The sequence below is a fragment of the Pogona vitticeps genome, chromosome 1 (assembly GCF_051106095.1).
Source record: "Pogona vitticeps strain Pit_001003342236 chromosome 1, PviZW2.1, whole genome shotgun sequence".
In the NCBI taxonomy this organism is placed as follows: domain Eukaryota; kingdom Metazoa; phylum Chordata; class Lepidosauria; order Squamata; family Agamidae; genus Pogona; species Pogona vitticeps.
Window position 1 is genome coordinate 31,726,542 of NC_135783.1, and position 21,231 is coordinate 31,747,772.

General features: G+C 39.7%; 1 protein-coding gene across 1 annotated transcript in view; it reads right to left on the reverse strand.

Moving 5' to 3' along the window:
* Positions 1 to 21,231, reverse strand: part of USH2A (usherin) — a 559,229-nt gene that overhangs the window by 240,650 nt on the left and 297,348 nt on the right. The window contains exon 36 of the mRNA XM_078392221.1: positions 9,331 to 9,510. Coding sequence (XP_078248347.1) covers positions 9,331 to 9,510 — 180 coding nt within the window. The remainder of the gene's footprint in view (positions 1 to 9,330; positions 9,511 to 21,231) is intronic.

Sequence of the window (21,231 nt, forward strand, 5' to 3'; positions counted from 1 at the left end):
GCCAATTCTTATCTAGCACTAAAGAGCAAGTACACAATTAATTCAGATAACACTATCTCAGCTGAGGATATCATCATTTGTAGGATGAGAATGAATGTCATGTCAGGGTTCGTGTCATTTTTGTGTGAATGACAAATTTCCGTTATGTGTAAGCAAGCAACTGAAGTTAAATCTTGGCTTACTAAGCAGAATATGAACTTGGGGAGAAAGAAAAGCACCCATGGATGATGCCTGTACATGTCTGAATAAACCATGGTTTATTAAACTGAAATTATCATGTGTGAATGAACCTGTGGTCTGCAATGCTATTTTACCACTGTAGAAAACATCTGATGTAGCAGCCAGAATCTTCTTGGTAGTTTATATTACCATTATAGAAACAGGCAAATGTCCACAAATTAATGAGCCTCCACTTATATTTCGCATCATGTGCCCATCACATGATAAACACTACTAGCAGCAACTTGTTAACTAGTAGCAACTTGCCTGGTAGCAACAATGTCTGGTAAACAATAGTTTCCCATCTGTGATAGAGAGCTATGAGTCTATCATAGAGATACTTGGTCTGCTAATGCCCTAGAACAGTGGTTCCCAATCTCGGGTCCCCAGATGTTCTTGGACTACAACTCCCAGAAATCCTGGCCAGCATAGCTACTAGTGAAGGCTTCTGGGAGTTTTGGATCCCCAAGAACATCTGGGCACCCAAGGTTGGAGCCACTACCCTAGAACAAACCTTTCCATAAATTTCATACATACAGTAGTGTTATAAATTTGATGTCAAGTTTTTGATGGATTCATATATATTGGAATTAATATTGTACTGAGCAAGTGTGCTAATTAACTGACTGGAGGGATACATGTATTGGAAATGCAATGAAGATGGATCCAACAGCACCTGAATATGCGTAACTGAGTGTGTGTGACTAGTTCAGATCATTCTGTAACCCAGTTCTAATAAATAATAGAAACATGTGAAAAATGTCGTGTGTCCACCAGCTCATTTGATGTCATCATGATTCTACCCTCAAAATAGACAGAATTATGGTTCAGAGTATCTGTCATCCCCAGCTTGAATTCCAGGCATTTTTGTCATCACGGCAGTTCACTATAGGTTGGTTGCTGGGATCGGTTTTTCTTGTTGCAGGTCCAGAAGTCCTTAGGCCAAGACTGCGCATCCTGATGGTCGGTCACAGCTATGTCTTCAGGGCAGCACGTCATGCGGCCAGATCGGTTTGGTGATGCAATTTATGCCCGTTAGAATGGTGCAGCATGATGGGCATGCTGTGGGATGCGTTCCTGCAAGCAGTGCCTCATGGCCCTCACAGTTCACCTCCTGATTTGTTAGTAGTCCATCTGGAAGGTAACAACTTGGCTAAGCATAGCTGAAAGTTGTTGGTGATAGGTACCATTCATGATTTGAGTTTGCTGAAATCGGAGCATCCGGCAATGACCGTCCTGTGGTCAACAATAATTCCTAGAGCGTTTTGGCGAACGGGCTGCTCACCGCAGTGTATTAACATGGCCCACAGAAGTGTTAACAGGGAAGTTTGCCGGGCAGTTTGTAGTGGTTTGGGAGCTGTGATTGTGCACCACAATATTTGTTTTCAGGAATGATGGCGTGCATCTCTCAAGCCAGGGAATGGAGTTATTCCTTCATGCCCTTCAGAGGGGCCTGCATTTGGTTATAGATAGTGTGGGCTCGCAAGGTGCAATATTGACTAAATATCTTCCTGTGATTTATAAAAGCCTTCAATTTCTGCTCATGAAACTGACCTGTTAGCACAATGTTTTGGGTAGATTAAACCAGAATTTCAGAATAGTATCAACACATAAAGAAAGAGAGATGAAATATTATTCTAGTACTAGAAACTGATATCTCAGTGAGTTGGGTACCTGGCAGAAGAGCCAGGAGGTTGCTTCCCCAATGTGCTTCCTAGGAGAAGAGCTGTGTAGCCTTGTGAAAGCTGTACAGTCACAGAGCACTACCAGAAGAAAGGATTGGCAAGCCACTTTAGAGTACTTTACATCCAAGAAACCCTGGTAAAGGTCACTGTAAGTTCAAATCAGCAGCACATAATTATTAGATATAATCCGATCAAAGCTAAAGGATTGTAAACCTCCATCACTGAAACCAATGAGAACCAAAATTCAGTTGGCTCGTACCTTGTAAATAAATGAAGCTCACCTCGGTAATGAAGTTCAATTTTGCTGATAACTGCACTAACAGAATGATATAATTCAACAAATACCATACTTAAAAGTCACTAGATTTTATAAGCTAAGACCTAGTTTTAGTTTTATCCAAAGCAAAAGGTAGCCACTGCCTGTTATCCTTTCTATAGCCATACGGTTGTTCCAGTTGAGATGCAGGTAGGTTGATAGCATAGGACCACCAAGCACAGGGCTGGGATCTCATCGCTCAGAAGAGCTGTGGTAGCTACCAGGGATGTAAATGCTTTCCTATACCATCACTGCAGCTGAAGGTAAGGAACTCTTCCACTCTTCTCTTTGCTAAGGAGGACATCAAAACCTTGGCAGGCGTTCTCTTAATATTGGCCAGCCTCCAGTGTTCCATCTTTGGGCAAGGTGCTGGAGAGTGCTGTGGCTTCTCACCTTCAAGGATTGCTGAGTGAGATGGATTTACCTAGGAGACACTCATGCCTTTAATATCCCTCCCTCCATCCCTCCCATGATTGCTTCCAGTTTAGCAGTGAGCGGCACCCTCTTTCCTCCTCTCTTCTATATTTTAGGAGAGTCCAAGAGTACAGCAGAGATACTACAGTCAGGCTTAGCATTCTCATTCCTCCAGGCTATGAATGTTCTTGATTGTCTCATTTTCACACATAAGAACAAGAAAACATTTTCCCCCTCTCTTTTTCTCCATTTCTTCTCCTTCTTTTGGTCTCAACTAGAATTTCAGTATTTCTTCAGAGAAACATTTGGACAAATTGCCCCCCCCCCAAAAAAAAGATAGCTGCTACCTTGTTTCATTGAAGTATTAGATGTGTTGCTTGAATCTTTTTAAACAATCAGCCAGTCCTGTGCTTGCTGTACATACGTGTTCTGCTAAAGGAAATGAGCATCAGGTTTAACCAAAATGCTACAGGGGCATTGGGGACAAATTGGAGAACTCCTGGCAAGAAAAGCTGCTTCTTGTTTTCCTCTTGCTTTAGAGGTGATGCATCCCTCATTGGACCTGGGCATTGAAGCATCTCAGCATGTCAAGACAGGCAAAATCAACAAGAACATGGGATTTTGTAATTATTCTTCACATTTCTAGTATAATGCAAAATTGCACTTCAATTTTGAAAATAATAATCCCTAGTAGTAGGGAGGATTCTCAGAACTAGCTAAAAATTAGATGTCAAAGTAGATACTCTGACACATCCTTTCTCATAGACATAAAGGTGAGATAATAGAGTGATCTTTTTCCCTGTAAACTGACTCAGTCTCTGGATAATACACATCATACAACAAAAGCATTATGATGTTGATGGCTGTGTAGTGAAGATATGCATCTGGGGTCACAGTCTGCCACCATGATCACTCTTCATTCCACTCACATGCCTTCAGTGCACGTTTCAGCTGTAATAAGGTTTCTGTTTTCTATCCTGTGTTCTCCCCACAGCTCACTTCTTCTTACTGACCATTAGTGTTCCTTCTGAGAGCCTAGCCAAACTTAAGTGAAACCATCTATATCGGGAGGTCCTAGCCATTGTCAATAGGCCAGGAAATTGGTGGCCACTAGACATACCTATCAGTATGGTTGCCCTGAGGAACAGTGGGGGCATACTTATGTCCTGCCCATTTTGAAGGTTTCTAAGAGCAGCCCCTCCATTGGCAGTTTGGGAAACTCTCTCACTTTGGGGGGGGGACTCTCTCCGCGAAGAGTGAGATTCGCATTTTGGGAGTACATCTGGACTCGGTGCTCATCATGGAAATCCACGTGGCGTCAGTGGTCCGTTCCACCAATTATTATCTGTGGCAGATTGCCCAGTTGCAATCTGGGGCCCTCACCACTCTGGTTCACGCACTTGTAATCTCAAGATTAGACCACTGCAATGCACTCTATGTGGGGCTACCTTTGAGGTTAATGTGGAAGCTTCAAATGGTGCAGAATGCGGCAGCCAGACTATTTAGTGGGACGAGAAAACACCAGCATATCTCTCCCACTCTGGCTGCCTTGCATTGGCTGCCCATTCATTTCTGCATTGACTTCAAAGTGTTAATGATGACTTATAAAGCCCTAAACAGTTTAGGACCTCGATATCTGGCAGAACGCCTTCTCCCACCTAGATCTACTCGAGTCACTCGCCACAGCAGGAAAGACAGCTGAGGGGCCTGACACCGAGAGAGGCCCGAAAAGAAAGAACAAGAAACCGGGCTTTCTCGGCGGTGGCCCCTTAACTTTGGGACAGCTTGCCACTAGAGATCTGCCTGGCACCCTTGCTGGGTGTTTTTAAGAGTCAATTAAAAACTTGGCTCTTTAGGCAGGCCTTCCCTCCCTCCAATACTTGACTTTTACTTTTCTTGGTTTTGTTGTTTATTCTCCCATCTTGATCATATTGTTATTGTAGATTTTAATTGTTGTTTTATTTGTTTGTACACAATATATTGTGAGCCACCCTGAATAAACTCCTGTCTAGAAGGGCGGGATAAAAAATCCAATAATAAATAAATAAAATAAACTGTCATATACATAAGTAGCTCAGACTGCTGATTGGGGTAATCTGAAGAACACTGACCCTAACCCTAAATCAATTTATTATACTAACATTTTTCTTTGCATCTTCCTTTGTCTTTTTTTTTCTGCAGCAGCATTTTTCACAGCACACATAACGCAATAGTTAATATTCTCACATACCCCTTCGTGCTATTTTTGAAACGATAATTGCTATTTGAGCTAATTTTAAAACTGCCTGAATGCCAGTGTTTGATTATGCTGCCGAGCTTCGATTAGTATGTTGCTTTCTTTTCTTCTTCTTTTTTTCAAGTGACTACTACTGAAACATTTCAGGACAAGATTAATGGGATGAATTTATTCATTTTGGAGAGGGGGGGAGGCACTCAGAAAAAAACTGTTTCTACCTGTGCTGTATGAAATTTGTCACTAATCATTTTAAACTATGCCCTTTTATGCTTCTTCTGTCTTTTAGCTTTCTATGCAGTTCTTTGATGTAACAAAGACAGTTCCAGACGAGATTTCAGTTCATCTGAAAAAAAGAGTCTTGAGGCAAAATGCAGGGTATTTAAAATTTATATACTCCATAAATGCCTTTGTTCTGAACTTGAACATCAGGCAAAAGTTCCCCATTTTCTTTCACCTAACAACTCTTAAGATCATTTGTTTTCCTAGCTTCAGCTTATTATAATGCAACACCAAGTTTAACTGGTGGTTCCATCATTTAACTACATGCACAGTCATGGTTGACTCTTTCTGATCAATTGCCAATCCATACAGGTTTGACTGATAAAAGAGCCAATTAGATTTAAGCAAATTAAGGGACATCACCAATGTCAACCACTTATTAAGCCAGATACCAAATTCCGTGCATACAAAACATTAATGCACCAAGCCCCATTAAGAGTTGAAACCCTAACCCCATTAGTAACTCAAGACCTCTAAAGGGGAAGGGTCAAAACAAAGTTTCATATTTATGGATCAACATTTGGACTCAGATTTTATTTTACACTTTTTTTACAACTACTCCTGGACTACTTTAGTTAAAATGAGAATATATAGAAAAATGAAACACTGTTTTACAGAGATTTTTTTTAAGTGTCTATTTTTAAATAACTTCAAAATACTCTGTCTTCACACTTCTTATTGTTAGTACATATTAATGTTTAAATATTTAATTATACAAATATAAACAGACTGAAAATATTTTTTAAGAAAGCAAACTGAAGTAAGCTAGAACTGCTATTTCATCAATAATAATAACATGGTACACTGCATAAATAATTTTCATTACATCTCTATATTCTAAGTGCAGGCTATTTTTTTAAATTTGCTATCTTCTTTAAACATATATCCTGTTGTATTAAATCCATTTGAAGGGTTTGGTCTTTTGCTCTCCTGTCTCCTGGATTTTGTATGCCGGGGGCACTTAATGAACCAGTTTGGTTACGTTTTATTCTCTTTATGCGAATAAAGGTTTTGTCTTGTCCTGTCTTGTCTATTCTGTTTGTGTGTTGTTTTTCCTCTTACAAGGGGAAAAACTCAAACGTAGCACAGCATATGTCAACCAAATACATTTGATTTTATAGATGTGATTAATTATATTGATACAGGTTTATGAGTGAATTTAAGACAATTAATTTATCTTGATTAGATTATGCAAGCAAATCACTTGTTGGTTCTGAGTTCATCTCAATCATACTATTCCCTAAATCAAGAGAAATAACTTTTGAAATAAGACAGATGTGCACTGTTTTAATGGGAAGGAGCCTCACACAAAACAAACCATTTCCGCATTTCTACACAGGTGAATGACTCAATGAATCCCTGTAAATAATTAATGTTTTCAGTTCAATTCTTTACATATTTCTCAATTCCTGTTCTTTGTTAGCTGACATGAAATCTTGTGATTTCAATCCCTGCTAGAAAACTTCAAACAAAAGACTTGGCTAGAAAGTGTAATCTCTTTGAGGAAAATAATCTACAGGCCTCTGTTATGTGGGAAATATTTCTCCAGATCTTCTTCAATTAACTGGAAATTCATTTCAGGAATAGGCTATTAGTGTTGCTTCTTAAGACTGAATCCAGTTGTTAGTAATCCCATTGACTCATCATGTCAACTCTAGTCAGAGCTAACAGCTGTCCTTGAAGTGGAGGCTACAGGAAGTAAGCTAGATCTAGCAAAGTAGGGACACCATGTCTGTGGGTTCCCCATTTTTCTCAGCAGTACAAAACCACTGAGAATTATGCTGCTAAGTAGCCATCAATCTGTCTTCTATTACTTTTTATATACTATACAACAGTGGTCCAAAACCTTGGGCCTCCAGATGTTCTTGGACTTCAACTCCCCGAAATCCTGGCCACCAGAGGTGGTGGTGAAGGCTTCTGGGAGTTGTAGTCCATAGAACATCTGGAGGCCCAAGGTTGGAGATCACTGCTATACAGTATACAGAATGTACTGTCATGTAAGGAACAGGGAATTAAGATAAAACAAGGTTGAGAATATATTAGTCACCTAGAACGTTTCTATGCTGTGTCTTTAGATCAGGAACTGACAGGGTGTATACCAGAGGCAGGATGAATTTGCCACAGCTATAGCCAAAAAAGCCACTTGCCATCAGATTGGTGGCAAAATTCCCCCCACCAACCCCCCCATCACCGTAGCCCCCTCAAAAGATGCAGAACATGCTTGTCTCATAAGAACCATCACCTGCCAAAGGTTCTCAAAGCTTTACTCAAAAGTGTGGTATTTCATATCACCTTCAGTTAAGTTAGCAATTCAGATAAGTTCCTATCATCAACTAATTTCAACACAGTGCTACAATTTACTATTTAATTTAAGATGTGGCTTTAGTGCCTAGATCATTAACACAGTCAAACAAAATTATTATAATAAAACATAATGGCAAGGTAAATATGGCTTATAGAATGTCTTATATATCAGTGCCTTTCTCATATGTGCTGGTTCATTTATTATTCATTTCAGGACGAATCACAGTCCACTGGACAAAGGGATGGAAAATTTCTTTAATAACTTCCACTGCTAATTTAATTCTACTTAAACACACATAGTCTAGTGAATGCCACATGCTTTTCAGCATGATTTTATGTGTAAATCAGGATAATATGTTTTCAGATCATTAAGTAAAAGGAACCATGAGCTAAAACCTATTTAATCAATGAGGTATTGCTTTTAAAGCACCACAAGGTCATAAAAAAGATCATTTCAAAGCTGTAAGTTTTCTAATTGTAATCAACAACAATCAAATGATGAAAGAAACTATATCATAATTCCCAGAATAAATTGGCATAAATATATGCCTGTCTTTAAAGATGAGGTACTCTTTTTTGCCCCCTCATACATATGAAAAAAAATCAATTAAAAATCCCCCCTAAATATAGCATTGGGAAATTTTGTCACAAAAAGCATCTAGATATGTACCTTAAAAAATAGTAACCTCTCCCACTTCAAGAGTTTCTAAACACAAATAAATGTATTTATTTCTGCTTCTTACATTTCCATCCGATCTTTCCTCACATTTTATCTTAAAAAGAAGCCTGTGAGGAAGGTCAAGCAGAAAGGGATCCACATGCACCCAGCTGAACTGAATGGGAATTGAACCCAGGTCTCTGGAGTCCTATCCCAACGTTCTCGATAACAGACATTTTTCTTCACACACACACACACACACACACACACACACACACACACACACACACACACACACACACACACACACACACACACACACACACACACACACACTAGAAATTTAGTAATTATACAACAGTTCTTTCAACTTGCTAAGAACATTTCACATACACCATCTTTACACCAAACCTGTGTACAAGCATTGCTACTCAGATACAAACTCAGAGAAACCGATTACAAAGTCATTTCCTAAATTCAAGCTCGAGCTTGCATTTGAAGCTGTTAATATCAACATATAACTCACAGTCAACATATAAACCACAGCATCCATGCCCAAAATCCTGTTTACAAAAACAACACAGTCATAGCGGTTTCCCTCCTCCAGTGGGCTGCCTTTTGCACAACTAGTTGCACAGCCAATACAGCATTTGATCGCTTATGCCAGCACAGCTGGTGCTGAAGGCTTCTGGGAGTTGCAGTCCAAAAACACTTGAGTAACCCAAGGTTAAGAACCACTGGCTTATGCAATGGAGAACCTGTTAATACAGGGCGCTTGTGCTTGATTGCCCTTCCACAGTCACAAACAGGAATCTTCCCGGAGTTGTTAACAATTATCACCTGGTGATTGTATATCAGATATAAGAAGCTGGCTTTCATTAGCATGAAAGCAATAATAGACCCCTAGAATTTCCAAAAGGTATCTCAGTCTCCAACACAAGAGCTGGTTTTGTTTTTGTTCTTTTACACAAGAGTATTTTTATACTGCTGGCTTCAAACTTTCCCCACAGACATTCTTGTTAACTGTCTCCACATAACACAGTTATGCATCTTAACACATATAATTTCTAGAGAGGAAGAAAGAAGGGAAGAGGTCTGTGAGGGAAATGCCTATTCCATTTCATGTTCAAATATTTAGTTGTGGGCATGAAGTACTTCAAGAGAACTTTCGTGTGCTATACCTGCAACAAACACAGAAAAAACATTTCTCCACACTTACCCCCAGGAGGTATGGCAATTGTTACAGGATCACTCATCACGTAGCCTTGACTATTGGAAGCATTCACTTCAACGGTGTAGTTCGAAAATGGAACTAGTCCTCCAATGAGGACCCATGCATTTGCTTCTTTGCCCATATATAAAACACGTGTACCATTTAAAAGAGTATAATTGTGATTAGCTAAAAAAAAGAGAGAGAGAGAGAGTAAAACCTGAGCTTTTCATATGATATAATAATGAACTTACATATTAACGTAGCTGGCAACAATATGACAGTAAATCATAACAATATAAACCACACAGCAGTAACATAGTTTGAACATTGTCATAGGAAGTGGAGTGGGAGAAATAATAGCAATAACAGTTATTTGAAAAATTCACAAAAAGTAATAATGCACCATGTTGCAAAGAGGGATGCAGTGGCAGTTTTCTGCAATCAGAATTGGGCCAGGACTAATTTATTGGCCAGAATCCTACTGGTGTTTGTGTAAGGTTTCTACAACTTGCAGCAGCTAATTGAAGCTAACTGATGAGGTGCCATGGCATGTTTAGGTCATGTGCCTGGTCATCTACTTGATAACATGACTAAGATGCACCCTGGCAAAGTCTCAATCAGGATTCCAGTCATTATATTCATTAATTACTTGGATTAAACAGGGGACTCATGTACAGAATGTGTGTATAAAACAAAAACAGGTAGGATAGCAAACTTTTCATGGGTTGGACAGCCTAATAGTAGTACTAATTTAATTGATAAAGTTTTTCTCTGCCTATAGCATTTGAGACAATACTCCAACCCTCTTCTTGTTTGTTTCTGCTCCCATTATTTTGTTGTTAACACTCTCTTTTTCCTAAAATCACTCTCCAGGATACAGATGGTTATATAAAGATTTTTTTCTACCTTAAATGCTTCTAGAGTATTTATTTATTTATTTATTTATTTATTTATTTATTTATTTATTTATTTGCCACCCATCTAGACATAATCTACTCTGGGCAGCTCACAACATACAAGATAAAAACAATTCAAAATACAGTGGTGCCTCGCTTAACGATTGCCTCGTTTAGCGATGAATTCGCATAACAATGTGTTTTTTAGAAAATAATATGCATCGCATAACGATGTTTCCTATGGGCGATTTTCGCTTAGCGAAGTTTGGGACCATGCTTCGCATAACGAATGCGATTTTAGGTCCCCTATTTCACTTAACGATGGTTTTTTTTTCCAATTAAAAAAGTGTCTTAGAAGGGTCAAAAACGGTTCTAAATGCTTGGATTCGTTAGAGGACCCCTTAAGTCATGTGCAAACCTGATTTGGCTTTGATCTGACTTTTCGTTAATTTTTTGTGAATTTGTTTTTTTTGGCCCATAGGAACCAATGGACCTGTCAAAATCTGACAGCTCCATGCTTTCCTATGGGGGAGAAAACAATTTACAAAAAATTAACGAAAGTTCAGATCAAAGCCAAATCAGGTTTGCACACAACTTAGGGGGTCCTCTAACGAACCCAAGAATTTAGAACAGTTGCTGAGTCTTCATTAATTTTTTGTGAATTTTTTCTTCCCCCATAGGAAATAATGGAGCTGTCAGATTTTGACAGCTGTCAAAAGTTGGGGGGAAAAAATTCACCATAAATTAATGAAAAGTCAGATCAAAGCCAAATTAACTTTTGCATCCGTTTTAGAGGGTGCAGAAGCTAATCCAAGCATTTAAAACCATTTTTGACCCTTGTATGACACATTTAAAATTGCAAAAATTGACTTCGCAAAGCCATTACAATGTATTGAGTCAGCTTCAATACATTCCAATGGAGGATACATTGTTTCGCTTAGCGATGTTTCCTATGGTTTTTTTCGCTTAACGACGGCAATCCGTTCCAATTGGAACGGATTAACCGGTTTCCAATGCATTCCTATGGGAAATGGTGTTTCGCATAGCGATGGTTTCACATAGCAATGTTTTTTTGGAACCAATTAACATCGCTATGCGAGGCACCACTGTATATATTAACAGTTTTTCAACAATACTACACAAAGTCCTAGTTTTGTATGCAAATCTAGAAGGGTGTTTGGTTAGACTGCACTGGTCCCTCCATATTTTTGTTTTTTTTTCTGCTTTATACTCTGCTAATAAAAGGAATAATCTGATTCCTAGAACTCCCTCCACCCTTTTTTTTGCAAAAAATAATAATTCCCAATGTTTCAGTCAAGCACTGACCCAATGTGTGCTTGTGTGTGTGTGTTCAAGTCGGAACATTCTTGTAGCAACCCTAACAGGGCTTTCAAGCTACGTGAAATATTTAAGGAGTAGTTTTATCAGTTCTACTTGCCTAGCGATTTTCCATGGCCAGGTGTGAACACTGTTCTCCAGAGTCCTAATTAGAGATGGGGGTATTCGTATTCCTATATGAATACCCCATGCACAGGCGGCAATAAGGGTCCATATCCCTTGGGCCGGATGGTCCACTCACAATTCTGCTGCTGTCGCAACCTCTGCAGAGCCTTCCAATGGCTCCGGAGATTGCAGTCAGCTCACCACTCCTGGGAGGGTGTGGGAGGACAAGCCTCTCTGCAAGGTCAAAGAGTGGCTCACAGATCACAATCTCTGGAGCCATTGGAAGGCTCAGCACAGGTCGCAGCAGTGGTGGAATTGTGAGTGGACTGTCCGGCCCCATGGGGCTGGACCCTCGTTATCGCCACCTGTATGAATAGCCCCATCTCTAGTCCTAATCCATCACTCTATCCATTACATCACCCTGGGAATCCCACAGACCCACAGTGTTGCAAAATTCCAAAACAAATTTCAAAGATCTTATTAAAATTAAGCACACAAAATATGCTAGGTAAAGATTCAAGACTAAGAATTTTTCAAATACAACATTTCTCTCTGTTGGTTGTTGTGGGTTTTTCAGGCTCTTTGGCTGTGTTCTGAAGGTTGTTCTTCCTAACGTTCTCCAGTCTCTGTTGCCGGCATCTTCAGAGGACAGTGCTGTCCTCTGAAGATGCCGGCTACAAAGACTGGTGAAACGTTAGGAAGAACAACCTTCAGAACACGGCCAAAGAGCCCGAAAAAACCCACAACAACCATTAGATCCAGGCCGTGAAAGCCTTCGCAAATACATTTCTCTCTGTCTTCATCGCCCCTGATCATGCTGTCCCTGATAATACTGAAAGCTCATCTACAAATTATGTTCTGTCCAGGACATCAATATTCAGCAAAACCCCAGAAACTAAATGGAGCTGTCAAATGAAATGAAAGAAGCTTCTCACACTTGAACTTAAGGTTGGTCGAAGGAATTGTCAGGAAAGGAGGGTAGCTCAGTAGCAGAACATATGTTCTGAACAAAGGTTCAGTCCCTAGTCTGTCCATGTAATAGTGAGAAAGAGTGATGTCTCACAACCCACTGCTAGTCAGTGAAGACAATGCTAAGTAAACGCCTGTCCATATTTCTCAAAAAACCCACAATGTGTATCATTTTAATTCTAGCAGACTCAAGACACATGGTTTTTGAGTCATTTCCTGTGTTACCTACTGAGTAATTGAAATGCTCTCTTTTAAAACTTGCTGTAACACTCACACGAGCTTAAGTCAGTTAAGAAAACTGCCCTCTGGTGGCCCTTTAACTCATTTCCTAAGAAGATAAATACACACTTTGGAATTCATTGTGTGAATGTGAAACTCAGCACAGTTTCTAACACAGGTCAAATCCCAGTTTTCTGGGCCATGTGACCAGGATTTTAGACAGGTCCAATGGTCTGATTTTTTAAAAGACAAACTTTCAATCTTCCATACACTGACTTCACTCCAGGCTTAGGAATATTTGGTGAGAAGAAAAAACCACTTAGGTAACCTTTACTTGTTTGGCTGTTGCATCTAAATATTGCAGAATATTACAGAATGGCATGAGAAGGAGCCTGAGATAAGCCACTTCCATGCTGTTGTGTTAATGGATGAATATTAAGTAGTATGGCCCAGCTATAATTAGCAATAGCATCAAGTTCCCTTAGGAGAGAGTAAATGTGGAGAAGGTACAGTAGGGCAAGATTTTGATAATTTATGGCCCACGATCAACAGAGTTAGGAAGAGCTTTTGGGATTCGTGGTGCATGCTTTAGTACTTGCCAGTCTGAATACCAAAATCATTAGTTGTGGCCCACTTGAAATTGTTCCAAACTGAACTTAACCCATACTGCAAAACGTTGGGTCTCCTTGCCTTGACAAGTTTGATGCCATCATTGATACCCAATCCAAGGCAAGGATATATATATATACAGAATTCAACATGATAGAATAATGTATATTATTGCTTTTGTTTATATATATAGCATTCCCAGCCTGAAGCATAAATATTGCTGAAAATGTACCAGTCAAAGCCTTTTTGTATGATATATTTCCATTTTCATGAATTATATCCCTTTAATTCTAATTTATTGAGCTTTAAAGTATTTTTTCCCTTCCATCCACAGGAATACATAGCCAGGAATTTTTCATGCAACAATTTCAGCCACTTTTCCTTCAAAAAAAGAGATAATTTCATTGTTTGTTCAATTTGTAAAATCCACTTTCAACCACATAACAAATATTAGTTTTTATGTTTTAAAATGCTGCTGAGAAAAAGCTATCAGCCAAGCCACACTTTGTTCTGTTGCCTAGATAACAACATTAATACACAGTAATTATATAATTAGTTGTAACATTAAGTTCTAGTTATAGCAGAATGATTACTTGGCAATTATGAGAAGTATATAATTACTCAATAATTATGAGAAGTATGTAATTACATAACCATTTTATTCACTCCCCACCCCACCCCAAAATGAACTTGCACATTTATAATGAGTTAGGCAATGCAGGAGTTCAAATTGCTCAGTGCTTCAAATGCAAGGAGAGGAGGTGCTGACAGATCTCCTAACATGAATTATGCACAGAACAAAGGTTTTGTATCAAAGCAGGCTGCAGTCCTGGCAACTAAAATATTAGGAAAATCTCCCCACACTTCTCTGATGAATGCAGGTCCTCAAATTACTCTTGCTAGGAGTGACACACCGTGTGCAGTTTTGCCACTTTGCGCTGCATAAACTTGACTTTCAGTGGGCTGGAAAATGCAGCCGCATTGGTTCAGCCTGAAAGAAAGTGCGACACTGATAAGCATTTCATATCATTCAATGGCATTCCTGACTAGTCTGCCTCAGCTTGGATCCTATTTGTGAGTATAAGTGGGTAGTGCCTTCCTCTTTCCATTTTTCATATGTGTCCTTCTTCCCAGCCGACTCGCAATTCTAAACTCAGCAGTTTGACAACAGGAACGTGCCTCATGCCTGTATGAGCAATAGCTCGGGTTGCTGGCAAATTTCAAGGGCAGCTGTTCCCCTTTTGCACAATGGTTTATGCCGCGGCAACTATTTATCCTATTTGTTTTGGCCCTTCCCTGTTCTGACAGAACTTTCAGCCAGGATGTTTTGATCAAAGTCTTGCTGTCATCTGTATTCGGCAAAGACATGTCTGTGAAAAGAACTCACCAATAGCTGTTTCTAGAACTGGTCTGGCCTTGTGGAGAGCCAGCAGTAAGATGGTAAATGGGCCAACCTTACAGAGTGAGGCAGTTGCCTCAGCAGCTGATGCTGGGGGGCACTTGGCAGCCGGTATCCATTGGACAAGGCAGTCAGTGGTAGGCAGAAGAAGGTATCTGCACATCTGAATATCGATCACAGCACAAGTAGATGTTCTCCTGAACTCACTACTTTCACTATTGCCCTCTCACTCTTACACACTACACACACATACTCAGATTTCAGCACACATTGTCATATACACACATGCGCTCAGTCAGGAAAACATTTTTCTCACACATTTACAGTATTTATCCCTTTTTTCACAGGGACAGAAGGGCACCTGAGGAAATGCTTCCTAACAATTCATTAACTTCAGGCACTTATCTGAACACAGTTTTTAAATGAAAATAGAAAGTAGAAAATGAGAGAGGGAGGAGAGACAGAGGTCTAGGCATAGAATGAACTTCTCATCAATATTAATCAAAACTTGGAACTGAGGAATGGGAGGGAGGAGGAATTCTGCATTTTGAGAGGAAACCTCCACCAAAAGACATTGATCTACCTTTAAGAGATGTTGTCATTACTGCAACTGCACACACAGAGACATACAGACACACACACACACACACACACACACACACAGAGAGAGAGAGAGAGAGAGAGAGAGAGAGAGAGAGAGAGAGAGAGAGATCTTTGGTCAGACCTGATCCTCTCTCCATTGACTTCACTAGAAATGCATCTGCACCCACAATCACCACCACTTCTCACCAGTTCCTTGACAGCCACCTGCAACAAAATGGCTGAAGCTTTGTGACATAACTTGTTTCAGTAGTTCTATGCAAATTATCATAAGCATTCAAAGGTGTCAGAAAGGGGTAAAATTGTTTCCCCTTTCGCCTATCTCTTTTCCCATTGCCTCTATACTGCCTATGATCATTTTTCTCCCACCACTGGAAATCTAAATCTTCCTGCAACTATTCCAAATTCCTCTCTAACCACCTCTATAAATCACTTATTTTAAATGCCATTTGTAACTTTCTAGAGATGCACATAATTAAAGGAAACCTGAAAAACAAGGTGACCTGGGATATGGAGGGAGATGATACAGAAAATATATGGAATAAACAGACAAACTGAAGCCCCTCCCCCAAAATTGTTTAAACTCTTTTGAGGGAAAAGGGAGGAGACAAAGTCTTCTATTTTATTAAACCCACCAGAATGATTTACTCCACTTTGTCATTACATCTTTGTCATGACTTTGATGGGAGGATCCTCAAGATCCATTCATCCCCATTTGTTTTATTACTGATAAAAAGTAACAAATACCTAGGGCATTTTGCTCACAAACCAGCGCAGTAAAAATTCAATTTTATACAGAACTGTGCACAAGGTCTGTATTTATTCACTCAGGAATCTGGAGGAAGTATGGAGTACATTTCTAAAATATACTGAATATACTAGATCTAGCATTTGCTTGTTGAGGTCTATTCAAAAGTCTGAACTACTTAAAAGTAAACAACGGGTTTTGTGCCTCCAAACTAATATCCCTGTTAAAAATCATATATGTAGAACTAGATATAGCAACAGATAAGCACACATATGTACAGGAGCATCAAGCAATGAAATAATCAAATGAACAAATTCTTTTTATGCTAGTCCAAGTCTTTCTCTGCTCATAGTGTAAATATAGGAATTATTGATTCTTGTATATGAGTATGATTCAATTAGTTAAACAACTTATTCTTCCCCTATTGCAAAACATCCTGGGCAAACATTTGTAGCACATCCTTACATCACCGCTTACTTATACAAAACTCAGTTTTGTAATGGCTGCTGACTTTAAAAATGATTTCCTTTTGTGGCTTTGAAAAAGAATTACACAGTTTCATGGGATATCATATTATTGATTACATTAATATTAGCCATGGCTACTCATTATCATATCTACTCTTGTGGGCAAGAATCCCGTAGAAGAAATGGAGCAGCCCTGATAGTCAACAAAAGAGTGGGAAAAGCTGTACCGCAATACAATCTCAAAAATGATAGAATGATTTCAGTACGAATCCAAGGCAGAAATTTCAGCATCTCAGTAATCCAAGTTTATGCACCAACCGATGCTGAAGAGGCTGAAATTGATCAATTTTATGAAGACTAACAACACCTTCTAGAACTGACACCAAAGTAAGATGTTCTTCTCATTTTCAGGGATTGGAATGCTAAAGTTGGGAGTCAAGAGATAAAAGGAACAACAGGAAATTTTGGCCTTGGAGTTCAAAACAAAGCAGGGCAAAGGCTAATAAAGTCTTGTCAAGAGAACAAGCTGGTTATCACAAACACTCTTTTCCAACAACACAAGAGGCGACTCTACACATGGACATCACAAGACTGAAATCAGATTGATTATATTCTCTGCAGCCAAAGATGGAGAAGCTCTATACAGTCAGCAAAAACAAGACCTGGAGCTGATTGTGGATCATCAGCTTATCATAGCAAAAGCTTAAACTGAAGAAAGTAGGAAAAGCCACTGGGCTAGTCAGGTATAAACTAAACCAAATCCCCTATGAATACACAGTAGAAATGAAGAACAGATTTAAGGAACTAGATTTGGTGGACAGAGTGCCTGAAGAACTATGGATGGAGGCTCGTAACATTGTACAAGAGGCAGCAACAAAAACCATCCGAAAGAAAAGGAAATGCAAGAAAACAAAGTGGCTGCCCAACGAGGCCTTACAAATAGCAGAGAAGAGAAGGGAGAAAAAAATTGCAAGGGAAATAGGGAACGTTACAGAAAGTTGAATGCAGGCTTCCAAAGAATAGCAAGGAGAGACAAGAGGGCCTTCTTAAATGAACAGTGCAAAAAAAAAATAGAGGAAAATAATAGAAAGGGAAAAACCAGAGATTGTTCAAGAAAATTGAAGATATTAAAGGAACATTTTGTGCAAAGATGGACATGATAAAGGACAAAAGTGGTAGGGACCTAACAGAAGCAAAAGACATCAAGAAGAAGTGGCATGAATACACAGAGGAATTATACCAGAAAGTTCTGGATTCCTTGGACAACCCAGATAGTGTGATTGCTGACCTTGAGCCAGACAATCTTGGAGAGTGAAGTCAAGTGGGACTTAGAAAGCTTGTCTAACAACAAGGCCAGTGACACTCCAGTTCAACTTTTTAAAATCTTAAAAGATGACACTGTTAAGGTACTACATTCAATATGCCAGCAAGTTTGGAAAACTCAGTAGTGGCCAGAGGACTAGAAAAGATCAGTCTACATCCCAATCCCAAAGAAGGGCAGTGCCAAAGAATGCTCCAACTACCATACAGTTGCACTTATTTCACACACTAGCAAGGTTATGCTCAAAATCCTACAAGGTAGGCTTCAGCAGTATGTGGACCGAGAACTCCCAGAAGTACAAGCTGGATTCCGAAGAGGCAGAGGAACTAGAGACCAACTTGCTAATATGCGCTGGATTATGGAGAAAGCCAGAGTTCCAGAAAAACATCTACTTCTGCTTTATTGACTACGCAAAAGCCTTTGACTGTGTGCACCACAGCAAACTATTGCAAGTTCTTAAAGAAATGGGAGTGCCTCACCACCTTATCTATCTCCTGAGAAACCTATACATGGGACAGGAAGCAACAGTTAGAACTGGATATTGAACAACTGATTGGTTCAAAATTGGGAAAGGAGTACAACAAGGCTATATATTTTTCCCCCTGCTTATTCAACTTATATGAAGAATATATTATGCGAAAGGCAAGACTGGATGAATCCCAAACTGGAATTAAGATTGTGCAAGAAATATCAACAATCTCAGATATGCAGATGATACCACTCTGAGGGCAGAAAGTGAGGAGGAGGAATTCAAGAACCTCTTAATGAGGGTGGAAGACAAGAGTGCAGAAAAATGGTCTGAGCTCAACATCAAAATAACTAAGATCATGGCCACTGGTCCCATCACCTCCTGGCAAATAGAAGGGGAAGATATGGAGGTAGTGACAGATTTGACTTTCTTGGGCTCCATGATCACTGCAGATGGAGACAGCAGCCATGAAATTAAAAGACACCTGCTTCTTGGGAGGAAAGTGATGACAAATCTTGACAGCATCTTAAAAAGCAGAGACATCACCTTGCCAACAAAGGTCCGCATAGTCAAAGCTATGGTTTTTCCAGTGGCGATGTATGGAAGTGAAAGCTGGACCAGAAGGAAGGCTGACCGCCGAAGAATTGATGCTTTTGAATTGTGGTGCTGGAGGAGACTCTTGAGAGTCCCCTGGACTGCAGTCCATTCTGAAGGAAATCAACCCTGAGTGCTCACTGGAAGGACAGATCCTGAAGCTGAGGCTCCAATACTTTGGCCATTTCTTGAGAAGAGAAGACTCCCTGGAAAAGACCCTGATGTTGGGAAAGTGTGAGGGCAGGAGGAGAAGAGGACGACAGAGGACAAGATGGTTGGACAGTGTCATCGAAGCTACCAACATGAATTTGACCCAACTCCGGGAGGCAGTGGAAGACAGGAGGGCCTGGTGTGCTCTGGTCCCTGGAGTCACAAAGAGTCGGACATGACTAAACGACTAACCAACAACAAGGATCAAAAATCTATTCTGTACAAGATTCAACAGCTATTAAATATTATATAAATGAAATTATAATCGACTTATTCTAAATTAAATGTAGAACAAAGTTTTAAAACAATTTAGAGATGACCCATAGATTTACACTCATTTACAGTTCTTTTTCAAGGCTTTTTTACATTGTTGCCCTCTAGCATCACCCTGAACAGAAAAGGGTGGAAAAATCTTCTCTCCTTCTTCTTCTTCCCCCTTTCCTGTGGTTGTCATCATCATGAATATATTATACAAGGGGAAATGGTTAAGAGACACATCCTGAAATTTTCTGTACAAGAAACTGAACCTTAACTTGGGGTTTAGGCTGACGGGTAAATCCTCTGCAAAATTTGGGTGCATGTGGGTGGGTGAGTAGGTGGGTGGGGGGTTCATTTAAAACAGAGGCAGTGAATTTCAGTGCCACCAACAGAGCCAGCTACATGAGTGCAAATGTTAGGAAAGGAAATGCCAGAACACAAAGGTGACTTGCCTTGATCTTCCACCTTCTTCCCTTAATTATGTCATCAGAGTAACACTTTGAGAAAGGCACAGAGAGCAGAAGTTGTATGCCACCTAACTGAGGCGTCCCTTTGAAGAAGAGGTCCATGATGCCTCATCTTTTGGGCTGACTGTTCCCTTTGACAGGATGGGCCAGCCTCCCATTGTGCTCACGGTTGTGTAAGTAGCACTAATCAACTGACAAGTAAATGCCATGGAGAGCAATGAAGCGGGAAGATGAAGGTATTTTTTTCCATTCCTTATACTGCCTAAAACCTGTAGATCATGCAACTTCTTTCTTTGTTTTTTTTTAAAAATACTTTTATCTCATAGACTCACAATTCCTGCTGCGCAGAGAAGGGTGAAGAATAAACGACCCCTTGACTCAAGTGTTCTTAGGGGCTTGTTGTACATACAGAGGTTCAGAAAGGAGCTGTATTATAGTCCAGAAAAGTCTGCAGGCTATCATATCCCCTGCTGTGTGAGCAAAGGTGGGAAACACACAAGCTAGAGATACTGAAAAGCTTGCATCTTTTCCCTTTTTAAAGAAAGCAAAGCACATCACTCTGCAGTTGCTAAATCTGAGTCAAGGTACAATTTTATGTGACTTGTTAGGAGCAAAAACAATGAACTTACACCAACCAACTAATCAAGTGCATAGAACCTGGGTGAAAAAAGATCAGTGGGGGTTCAATGCAGTAAATGAGGAGATTAAAAATATTTTTCTATAGCAAGAGATAACACACAGTCAACTGTGTGTTGGTGATGTTAAAAAGTTATACCTGTAACAACAGAAGAACTCTAAGGATTTGTAACATTTTATTAAAAAGCAAGCTAAAGGGGAAATTCTGTTCTTACTTATCAATCAGAATCTTCTTTCTGATCAAGAGTAGAATGAAGGCTTAACTGAATGAAAATCATCCTCCACTGATAGCAGATCCAACAGAGAAGTGAATGATCCCCTCCTATAGAAAGTTCCTATCTCCAGAAGCAAATATTCTAGTCTTAAAGACTAATCTGAAAAACTGGATCTACCAATCCAAATTTAGAGCAGCTTTACTCCCTTTCCCATAATACAGAACATCTACTGAAGGTGCAGTCCAGGAGATTCAGGACAGACCAAAGGACATATTGCAATTCAGTACCTCAAGATGTAGCAAAGGCCACCAGTTTGGATAAATTCATAGAGGATGGGGCTCTCAATGGCTTAAGTCAAGATCGATATCTAGTACCAGAGATAGGATG